At 36.7% G+C, this 12,276-nt stretch overlaps 1 protein-coding gene across 5 annotated transcripts in view; it reads left to right on the forward strand.

The window, feature by feature from the left end:
• Window positions 1-12,276, forward strand: part of Ptpn4 (protein tyrosine phosphatase non-receptor type 4) — a 182,482-nt gene that overhangs the window by 68,639 nt on the left and 101,567 nt on the right. For all 5 annotated transcript variants that reach the window (XM_057769289.1, XM_057769285.1, XM_057769287.1 and 2 more), the window contains exon 3: window positions 4,411-4,518. In XM_057769289.1, the coding sequence (XP_057625272.1) occupies window positions 4,411-4,518 (108 nt within the window). The remainder of the gene's footprint in view (window positions 1-4,410; window positions 4,519-12,276) is intronic.

Here is a 12,276-nt window from a genome sequence, read left to right on the forward strand (position 1 = left end):
TTTATTTATTTATTTATTTATTTATTTTTAAATAAAGAACCCTCATTTTTTTTTTCAATATGGTCACATTACTAAGAGGGACAAAGAGATCCAGTGGAAACCGCACCCCAGTCCAGGGTTCTCTTTCAAAGATTATTTTTATTTAATGTGTTTGAGTGTTTGGTCTATATGTATTTATGTGCAACATTTACATTAGTGTCCATGAAGGCCAGAATAGAGCATCAAATCCCCTAGAACTGGAGTTAGGAGGTGGTTGTTAGCCATCGTGTGGGTGTGGGGGACTGAATACAGGTCCTTTGCAAGAGCAGCCTGTGAGTGTTCTTAACTGCCGACTCGTCTTACTAGCCTCTAAGTTGTATTTGTTAGGTCTTCCTTCTATTCTTTCAAAGCTCATTGTTTTTGAAACTGACTTCTCTTATGGACTGCAGTGTTTATGTTGTTTCTTTTAAATCAGCAAATGGAAGGACCAGGAATCCGTTGGCTAATCAAGACACAAACACTATAATTTTTTTGAACTTCAGGTGAATTTTTAATTAAATCACAGTGCCATACATGTATATAGTTACTAAGGTTTTGGAAATTATTACAGTACTCATATATATATATATTATATATATATATCTACACACAGATACATATAGAAACAACAGTCTTGACGTGTCTTTTTTTTTTCTCATCTATAGTTATTGAAGGCGTAAGTTACAAACAATCCCACACCAGTTTGGAATTATGATTAATAGAATGGTTATTTATTTAAGGGGGAAAAACTTAGAGATCACCATCCCAGACAACAGCCCTCTGCACAATCAGGAAGGGAGCCTAGTTGCCGGAAGCCAGAGAACAAGCAGAGGGAAGTGGCCGCTTTTTTAAAGAGAGAGAGGCCACGCCCCAAAGGTCTGGTATCTCAGCGGCCATTGGCTGAAGGAGCTGAAGGAGCTCCTGCAACAAGTTATTTTTTTGTATTGTATTGTTTTTACTCTTTTGGCTTTTTACTCTTTGGTCTTTGTTCTTTTGGGGGAACCAGCGCTCGATTCCCAGATAAATCACACATGGAGGCTTATTCTTAGTTACAAATGTCCAGCCTAAGCTTGGCTTGTTTCTTGCCAGCTTTTCTTAAATTATCCCCTCTTTACTGCCTCTGGGCCTTTATCTTTCCTTGTTTCTATATACCTTTCTTTACTACTTTTTCAGTGCCTTGTTGTGTAGCTGGGTGCTGGCTCCTGATGTCTTCCTCTCCTTCTATCTTGTTCCCTCCTTTCCTCATTTCTCCCTCTATTTATATTCTCTGCCTGCCAATCCTGCCTGTCCTTGTTCCTGCCTCGCTATTAGCCATTAATACCATTAAGCAATTAAACCATCAGGTGTTTTAGATGGTTTAAAGGCAAAGAGTCATAGCTTCACAGAGTTAAATAAATGCAGAATAAACAAAAGCAACACATTTTTACATCATTAAACATTTGTTCCATAGCATAAACAAAGGTAACACACCTTAAAATAATATTCCCCAACAACCTTTTTGCAAATGTGTTGTTTTGGAATAGGTCATTTCACTTTGTCATCTTACGTGCTCTAGTTTAGGTCATGTATGACTATTAGTACAGTCATCTCCTAGTTGAACTTGTTGTCTTTATTCTTTATATTTTTAGATTTATTATTTACCTTTTGTTTTATATGTATTTGTTTTGATGCATGTTTGTCTGTGTAGCATGTATGCACCTGGTGCCCATAGAAAGCAGAAGAGGGTTTCAGATGCCCTGGAACTAGATTTATGGATGGGTATGAGCTACCTACCCTGTGAGTGTTAGAAACTGAACTCGGGTCCCCTGCGAAAGCAACAAGTGCACTAAGCCATCTTTCCAGTCCCTTTGTGTTTTTAGTCTTAGCATCTCCATTTCATTGCACAAAGCCTTATGGTAGCTTTTGTTTCAAAATTTAAAAATTTTATGATTTCATTAGTTCATTATTTACATTTCAGCTGGAGGTATAGCAAAGAAATGAGACTACTTCATCTTGTTCAGAAGAGTGTGTTAGATTCTCCGTAGTAGCTTTAAAAAGTAATGCTTAGTCTTTTCCCTAGACCAGCTAATCAGAATGGGAAGAGGGGAGTGGAGATTGCAGCAGTATTTAATCTTGTTTTAATACAAGTAACCAAATGGGCACCAATATTGAGTAGTGCCATTTGAAGCACATACTTTCTTCCATTGGTTGTCAATATTGATGCAGTTTTGACCAGTAAGACATGATGTATAGTCTTTTTGTGCAGTAACTTTAGAAATATGTTTGTTATCTTGAATGCTATCATGTATGGGTATGGATCTTGGAGTTGCTGATAAAGTTGTTAAAATCCCACAAATATAGCCAGCCCTGGAATGCAGGTGAGGCAAAAGGGAGGGAACTCAGTTCTTGATTGCCTCTCATTGGCTGATTTGTTTAGCTCTGGAATCTGTTCTACCTTTATACTTTGTTATGAAAAAAAAAGTCCTTTCTGCTCTGAGATTGCTTCTAACTTTATTTAGAATCTTTCTAACTACTATAGCCAATGAGAAGAAATAATAGTAAAATATACCATGCTATGTTTTCTAGTGAACACATTGATGTGTTTAAGCTATTTCTTTCAATATTAGATTTTGTTTAGCTGTTCCGGTATACCTGAAATAGTTGATACAGTTACTGTTTTTGCTTAATACTTAGAAATTTATTCTGGGGAGATGGCTCTTGGAAGTAAAGTGTGCAAGTATGGAAAGTATGCAAGAGCCTGAAATTAGATCCTTGGTACTCATATTAAAAGCTAGCATAACCTCACCTGTCTGTAACTCCATACTGGGGTATGGAGACAGGAGGATCCTAGGGATCTAGGATTCTGGCCATCCAGGGCTATCCTAAATAATGAACTCTGGGTTCAGTGATGGATTCTGACTCAAAAATTAGAGAGGGGCAAGCGAGATGGCTCAGCAGGTACAGGTTGACAGTCTTGACCACCTGCGTTTATTCACTGCAACTCACATGGTGAAAGGAGAGAACTAACTCCTGAAATTTCAATTCTTACCCCTACATGTGTGCTTCTGCATGTACATGTGCACTTGTGTAGACACACATAGATAAGTGTAAAAATATTGTAAAATTATTAAAAAGATACTGAGCACAATAGAGGAGATAGCTGACATTAGCCTCTGATTTTCCATATGCACACACCCAGATATGTGATTCCATACACACATACCCAGATGGTTACTTCTGTATGCTCTCACACAGAAGGATGCTCCCACATGTGCATGCACACACATACAGATGGGTGATTCCGCATGCATACAACCAAATGGGTCCATCCACATGCACACACACATATGGATGCTTACACACAAACACACACACAGATGGGCACTTCCGTACCCACACAGATTGTTATTTCTATATGCATACATGGATGCTTCCACATACACACTCAGATGGGTGCTTCCACATGTACACACAGTTGAATACTTCTGCATGCACACACAGTTTTCTAATTTTTCCCTACAAATTGTATCATCTCGTAGTTCTATAGGTAAATAAGTATTTTTATCTTACTCATTGAATTTTATTTTTTGTTATCTACTCATGGCATGTCATTGTGACTTCTCATTTTAATTTCTATTATTATTGATAAACTTGTTAATTTCTGTTTTATCTATTATTTTTTGCTCATTACTCAGTATAAATTATTCAATTATTTCTTCTGTACTGTATTTAGTAGCTGTGTAACATGGGGATAATAATGTCTACATTACTGATTTGCTAAGGTTAAGTTAGATATTTTCTAAAATTCTGTATGTAATTGTAATGTTTTGTTCTGTCAAATCAAAGTCCTTTCTCAAATTTCCTTCAAAGTTTTTCCATCTGCTGCTTTTATGACTTCTATACAAAGCTGTATTTTAAACTGTAGTCACCTTTCTACTCATATAGTGTAAAAATAAAAGGCATAGAGAGATAGCATAGATTTGTATGCATGTACACATATGTACATATATACACATACATAAGTTATTGTAGTAGCTGTATAATAACAAAAATACCATGATAATAGCCTTCAGGAGACATTTTCAATCAGAAGTTTCTTATCTTCATATTTATTATTTTCTCTATAACCGGTTTTCTTTAAAAACTATTCACATGTCAAACTTTATTCTCAACGAAGTCATTAGTGTAAAAACAATGGCCATTGTAGTAAAAAAGGACAAAAAGTTATGCAAGGTTAAAAACATACAGTGCACACCTTTAATCCTAGTTCTTGGGAGGCAGAGGCATGTGAATCTTTGTGAGTTCAAGGCCAGCCAGGGCTACTTAGTGAGCCTTGTCTCGGAAAGGAAAAGGGAGAAAAAAAAAAAAGCATAAACACACTATAAAGATGGTTTTGTATTATTTTTCTTCCAGAAACATGATCAGGGGCAAGTTCTGTTGGATACAGTCTTCAAGCATCTTGATTTGACTGAGCGAGACTATTTTGGTTTACAGTTGGCTGATGATTCCACAGATAACCCAGTAAGTTCAAGCAGTTGCCTTTTATTTCCTTGTAGTTTTTCTCTGTGTTCCTTATATAAAGCCCTTTCTGATTTAATGAGTTTAACATTTTTAATTGAAAAATTAGACTCAATTCCTTTTCCTATTTTGCTTTTCTTGTTGTTTAAATGTATCTGAGTCTATTCCTTTTAGATATTTATAGTTATAAGTCAATGTGTAAAGTGTAGTACTAGTTTTATTGTGTCTCAGGCCTCTTGATCTAAAGAGAAAAACCTTTGAGATCAGCAGTTGTCAACCTGTGGGTCACAGCTCCTTTAACAAACCTCCAAAAGTATTTACATTAAGATTCATAACAATGGCAAAGTTACTGTTATGTTGTAGCAACGAAAATAATATTATAGTTGGGTTTCACTACAGCATGTGGAACTGTATTAAAGGTTGCAACATTGGAAAGGTTGAGAACTACTGCTTTAGGTGTATGTAAGTTTACTAAGATGTAATTGGGGTTGTTTTGTGACATTCATGGATATTCTAACAAAAGTCTTAGTTTGTTAGTGGAAAATTTTCAAAGTAAGAATATTTTATGAAGACCCTTCTTAGACATGAGATATTCCATTTCAGAACTGTGTAAATCCTCAGTCTTAACCTCCTTAGGTTCTTACCTACTTTTTATTTCTCCCAGTCCTGGTTCTTCTGGTTAGAAACATCAGGTCAGAGAAATAGAGGATAAGATCTGGTGACTCATAGAGATGCTTACTTTGACAATTAAGTATTATAAACTGCAGTAAAGAAATAAACCTATTATGGGCCTAGCTGCATTCTTTGTAATTTTATGTGACTAGACTATGAAAGACTTAACAAAAATATGCTGTTTTTTTGATTAATGTAATGGAGTTCTGGGTCTTTGGTTTTTTTTTTGTTTGTTTGTTTGATGTTTTTTCTTTCTCTGTTCAACATGAAGCGTTGGTTATGTAGCCCATGCTGGCCTCATACTCAAGTCCTCAGCCTCCCAGTATTGAGATACAGGTGTATGCTATCATTTCTGGTCAAGAGAAATGTATTTTGAAAGAAATACTTTTACTATTTAGAAAATTTGTAGTTTGGAGACAGAGTTCTCTGAATCAGTGTTTTACTATTTTATTTATGGTTGCTGGAGAGATGACTCTGATAGCTTATGTCTCTTGTAGAGTGATGTGCGATTTCCCTCTGTATGCTATGAATACCATTGGTTAATAAAGAAACTGCTTTGAGCATACAGCAGATCAGGGCAGAAGAGAGCTAGGCGGGGAAAAGTAAACTGAATGCTGGCAGAAATAAGGTGGAGTCAGTGAGAAGACATGTAGCCCCTCCAGAGACAGACGCTAAAATTTACCCTGTAAGCCACAGCCTTGGGGCGATACACGGATTAATGGAGATGGGTTAAATTAATATATGAGTTAGCCAGGAATATGCTTAAGCTATTGGCCCAACAGTATTGCAAATGATACAGTTTCTGTGTGATTATTTTGTGGCTGAGCATCTGGGAACAAACTAGTGGCCTCCTACAACAAATTGGTGCACCAATGTGACCAACTAAAACCCACTTAAAATCTGAGAGAGTTTACAACACACACATACATGCAGAGTTAAGCACGGCTTAACACCGTGGCTCCTTCCTACAGAAAGACAATTATCACATGTAGTCACTCATAGGTGGTTTTTAAACATAAAGAAAAGAAAATCAGCCTACAAACCACAATCCCAGGGAACTTAGATAACAATGAGGACACTAAGAGAGACTCACATAGATCTAATCTACATGAGAAATAGAAAGTAGAAAAAGACAGGATCTCCTGAGCAAAGGGGGTGTGTGTGAAAGCAATAAAAAAGGGGGAAAAAATAAAACATGTCAGTACTCAAAAAAAGAGAGGCTGCTGTCAACATAAACGCTGACTCTTTTGAGAGGTATGGCTATGGAGCATTTAAATGGTGTTTGTGAGCAGACTGCTCCAACTTGCTTAATGGCAACATAGACCTGCTATGTGCCTGAAAACTGGGGCTGTGAGCACTCACTGCTCATGCTAAACAGACCTTTGCCCTGCCATATTGGACTGGACAGCACCAAAAGGAAAAGCAGCCTTAGTCTTATTAAAGACACTTAGCATTTTAAGAAGCACTTCTGGTCAGAAAATAATTTCAGATATGCAATAAAGACAAATCCAGATGGGAAATACTTCTAAATGGGTCACAATGTTGGATAAATGTACGTAGACTTGTGAGTGAGAAGTAAAAGAGTACAGAGAGTTATAAAAAGAAATAAATGTTTTTTTAAAAATAATGTCTTTAAAGATACAGAGCAAACTTGTAGAAAAAGTAATAGTAATAAAGAAAAATAAGCCACGTAAAAATGGAATATACGATGAGAATCAGGATTATGTATATTATTGTGTTTTCTTTGAATTTTTTGATTGTAAATGAGCTAAGTAGAGAGACATTTCATTAGCTTATGGGCTGCTAAGGTAAACCAACATATATGGTCTAAAGGTTTCTTGACTTCCAAATTCGCGTCTGAGGACATGTTGCTTTGGAAAACAGGTTCTTTTATTTCCACAAAGGATGAGTACCTATGGAATCTTTCCAGACTAATGTGGTTTGATGGACCAAGACCCCTTGTAAGGTCACTGTAAACACCCCAAAAAATTACTTCGCCCAACAAAAAGCAGGAAGCAGTTTGGCGAGAACTATGTCCATGTTCCCAAATATTGTTTATAAATGTTTGTTTACATTTAAAGGGGGATATTCTTTTTTTTTTTTTTTTTTTGATTTTTGAGACAGGGTTTCTACGTGGCTTTTTGGTTCCTGTCCCGGAACTAGCTCTTGTAGACCAGGCTGGCCTCGAACTCACAGAGATCCGCCTGCCTCTGCCTCCCGAGTGCTGGGATTAAAGGCGTGCACCACCACCGCCCGGCTAAAGGGGGATATTCTATAGAGATGAATAATATGCATTGATGTGGATCTTGGTTTATTGATAGAAATTTAAGGTCAGTTTTGTTATATATGTATTTCTGCTCTTGATTAAGGCATTGTGTTTCTGCAACTCATTTAAATATGTAATGTGTAATTAAGAAATATAGGTTAATAGATAATCATCTATATTAGTCAATCATGTTAGTTAGGTTTTCTAGATATATAGAAATATATTTCAGTCAGATAGTCTTCAAACCTTTCAGAGACCTTCAGAATATGACATTTAAAATGTTTTAAGAACTTAGGAGTTTTCATGACAGTGAGACACATCTGCTCCTAGCAGCACCAGTTATATCAAGAGGAAGATGGGCATTTGTTTACTAGCCATTTGGGCAAGAAACTGCTCTTGCCTGGGCTGCTTTATGTTCTGCTGTATAAACTGAACATACAGGGCCCACAGAGAAATAATTGCTGAACTTGCTTAAAGGTGAGACGTTACTTCAGGGTTCTTGCTTCATGCAAAAGACTGCCAGATATTCTGCAGGACACAGAAGAAAATGACTGACAATCTGCCAATATAGGCACAATTGTCTTTGAAATTTCCTGCTTCATGGGAAAGTCTTTTGGATACTGTGGGCCTGTAGGCTGAAGACGGATGCCCTAATGATGCAGAAGAACTTTGGGTGACTGTCCTGGCAGCAAGATGTCTCTGTCAATTCTAGAGTGTTGGAAGTTGTCATAATGAATTTCCTGTTTACTTAGGTAATATTATATCATTCTGGAGTCTTTAATGGAGTTGAAGAATATGTAGTTATAGTTTTCCTTAGCTATGATAAAAGATAGATATAAATATTATAAACATAATTCTTACTTGATACCTGCTTTATTATATGTAATTTTACTATGTTAAGACTTTCCTTTTTATTTAAGCAGAAAGGGAAGGTAATGTAGGATTCCTCTCTGTATGCTGTGAATACCTTTGGTTAATAAAGAAACTTTATTATTGATTTATTTATATTGAGCCTATAGCAGAGCAGGGCAGAACAGAGTTAGGCAGGGAAAACTAAACTGAATACTGGCAGAAAGAAGGCGGAGTCAGTGAGAACACATGTAACCCCACCAAAGACAGAAGCTGGAATTTTACCCTTGTAAACCACAGCCTTGTAGTAATACATGGATTAATGGAGATGGGTTAAATTAAGATGAGTTAGCCAGAGATTCACTTTAGCTATTGGTCAAACAGTATTCCAATTAATATGGTTTCTGTGTGATTATTTTGCTGCTGAGCAGTTGGGAACAAACTAGCAGCCTCCTACAACAGCAGAGGGCGTGGATTTGGTTTCCAGTACCCATAGGACAGCTCCATAATCCCCTGTACCTCTAGTTCTAGGGGATCTGATACCCTTTTCTGGCCTCTATGGTTTCTTACATACATAGTACACAAACTCATGTGGGCAAACACAGAAATACATAAATAAATTCCAAATTCCATTATAAGGCTGTTTAAATAGAATGGTCATAGAATTTTAAATCTTAAAAGAGGCTTTGGAAACTAGGTGTTGGTGGCATATACCTTTAATCCCAGCACTTGGGAGACAGAGGCAGGTAGATCTCTGTAAGTTTGAGGCCAGCCTGGTCTACAAGAGCTAGTTCCAGGACAGGATCCAAAGCTACAGAGAAACCCTGTCTCTAAAAACCCAAAAAGAAAAGAAAAAGATAAGGAAGGAAGGAAGGAAAGAAAGAAAGAAAGAAAGAAAGAAAGAAAGAAAGAAAGAAAGAAAGAAAGAAAGAAAGAAGAAAGAGGCTTTGGAAAATTTCCAGGGCAGCACTCTATTTTTCAAAGCCACTACTTGAATCCACAGAGTTAAATCCTGAGCTACTTCTTAATAAAACCAATGACTTGGTTCTCCTAATTCCCTGTGCTCATTTTTCTTTTTTACACAGAACTGTTATTTCTACCACTGAGCTTTATATTTTAATATTCAGAAAGAGCTATCTGATTCCAGAATATTTCCAAGGCAGAGACTTAAGAGTTCAGTTCTTATTATTGTCCCACTATTAATTGGTGTGTGTGTGTGTGTGTGTGTTTGTGTTTGTGTTTGTGTTGCATGCTAATGTGTGGGTGTGCAGGACAGAACAGGAGATATGTGATGTCTTTCTCTCTCATTCTCTGCCTTGTTTTAAGATAGGATTTCTCACTGAACTGGAATCTTTCTGTTTAGGCTAGGTTGGCTTACCAGTAAGCTTTCAGGATCTACCTGTCTCCATGCTCTAATGCCTGGGGTTACAGGCAGAAACTGCTATGTCTAACTTTATGTGGGTGCTAAGAGTTTAAATTCAGGTCTTCGTGCTTGCACAGTAAACATTTTTATCTACTGAATTATCTCCCCATCTCTACTAATTATCAATGTAAAGTCATCCTAAGGCTTTGAGGATAACTAATATATTAAAAAGATTCCATTCTTTAAAGAAAATAGAATAAGGAATGGTATTTATGAAATATCTGTTGTAGTTAAGAAGCTGTCTTACATAGATCTAATTTAGTTTTTACTATGATTAAAAATTACCATTATATTTTTAAGTGAAAAATAATGCTTACAAGCCGGGCCTTGGTGGCACACACCTCTAATCCTAGCACTTGGGAGGCAGGCACAGGTGGGTCTCTGTGAGTTCAAGGCTACCCTGGTCTTCAGAGATAGCTCCAAGAAAACCAGGGCTACAGAGAGAAACTCTGTCCCCAAAACTAAAATAAATAAATAAACATAAAACTACCTTATTTTTTTGTATAAACCCCAGAGTACCCAATTAATTTTGTCATAATCTTGCATCTTTATAAACGCCTAGTCTATTTATTTCATTATTCTTAGTATGCACTGGTAAATTATTACATCATATAGACACTTATTTTTTTCTGTTTACTCTTTATTCTTTTGTTCATTATTGCGTGGCAAGGGATCACTAGGACAGTACTGAATAGCAGTGATGGGGGTAACCTTGTCTTTTTCTCCATCGGAAGAAAGTGAGCCCTAGGCATTTTTTTAAATATTTATTTATTTATTATGCATACAATATTCTGTCTGTGTGTATGCCTTCAGGCCAGAAGAGGGCTGTAGAGACCCCATTACAGATGGTTGTGAGCCACCATGTGGTTGCTGGGAATTGAACTCAGGACCTTTGGAAGAGCAGGCAATGCTCTTAACCTCTGAGCCATCTCTCCAGCCCCACCCTAGGTGTTTTTTAAACTAAATATGCATATTTGAAGTATCATTTATCTAGGATAAAACTTAATATCTATTCCTTTCACTATGAAAATAGTATTTGCTAAACACTGGCTGATATGCATTAAGAAACTAAAAAGTTAGTATATATCCACCAGGATCACTGAATTAAGTTTTCCTAGTCAGCCTGTGGGCACAGATAAGAATTTCAAAGTGGTACACTCAGCTTTTTGAGAAACTAAGTTAGATAATAGCTTCAGGGACCTACAAGGATACTGAAATAGTTCAAGGCAAGCCTTAATGAGACCCTACCTATTTCAAAAGTAAAAGTATAGAAAGGCTTAAGAATATATAGTTCAGTGATAATGTACTTGTCTATCACATATAAAGTCTTTGGTTTAGTTCCCATATCCCCATCATAGACAGAGTGATTGTTATCAACTATTGGTAGTAGTATAGTACAAAAGATAATTTCTTTAAACAGAAGCTTGCTTTTGTGGTTTTAGCATATAGGATCACAAGGAAGAAGAATTGTGAATACCTTTTTGTGTATATGTATGTGGGTACAAGTATGTCACAGCATACTGGTGGTGTTCTGAGCACAACATAGTATTAGTTCTCTCTTCCCAATATTTGGGTCCCAAGGATCTAACTTGGGTGGTGCCTTTATTACCGAGCCATTTTTCCTGTGCTGTACTCATTTTTTAAAGTTTCCAGCTGTTTGTTGGTGGTGGGGTACTCGTGGGTCTTTCTATAAATATGTATTTCTTTTTTTTTTTCATCTTTCAGCATGAATTGGGGTGGCTTGTATGTCTGTGTTTTTTGGGACCTTAGTTTTTCCACTGATTTCTCCCGTCAGAACTCAACTTCAGTTATCTAAAGTTCTGTCTTCTTAACTGTCTTCTGATATCTCAAGCATGTTGCTTATTTCATAAGCAATTAGAGCTTGCCCTTGGGCTCAAAACTGGAAAACTATGAATCTTATGCACTGTGGTTTTTCTCTTTTTCACCTTTTGTTTTTAACCCAATGATTGGTAGTATTTATCTTTACAGATTGCTCTTCCCAATATAAAATATGTTTTATTCACTTGGGTAAATCTATTTCATAGTGTCAACTTCCCTCAAATGTTTTCTGTTTTTCAACTGCTTTTTCCATTTTGGGTTACTTTTGACATCACATGGTACTCCTGTGCTGGTATGTGAATACCACTATCTAAATTTTAAGGATTCCCTAGAAAATGGAATCTATGAAGACTTAGTAGAAAAATCAAACCTGAGGAATACCTCTAAAAAGTGGGGAGAAGGAAGGGGATGAAAATATTATTGGAAGAAGTTAATAGCCAATAGCTTCCAAATTTGAAGAAACATCTGAGTAATTAAAAACTGTTGTCAAACAAAAAGAATCTTGAAAGAAGTGAGAGATAACTGTCTCAACAGGTACAGAGGATCCTCAACATTGTAGTGGATTCATTAAAAATGCTGCAGGACCCCGAGCCACAGCAGTGGGCCCTGTGGCAGCAGGCATCAAACAGCAGGTCTCAAGTGTAATGATTGTTCTGTCTCTTTAAGAGACAAGCCACACCCACTCCCAACCCCATCTGTTGAGACAGGCTGA

The sequence above is a fragment of the Chionomys nivalis genome, chromosome 5, assembly GCF_950005125.1.
Source record: "Chionomys nivalis chromosome 5, mChiNiv1.1, whole genome shotgun sequence".
Lineage (NCBI taxonomy): Eukaryota > Metazoa > Chordata > Mammalia > Rodentia > Cricetidae > Chionomys > Chionomys nivalis.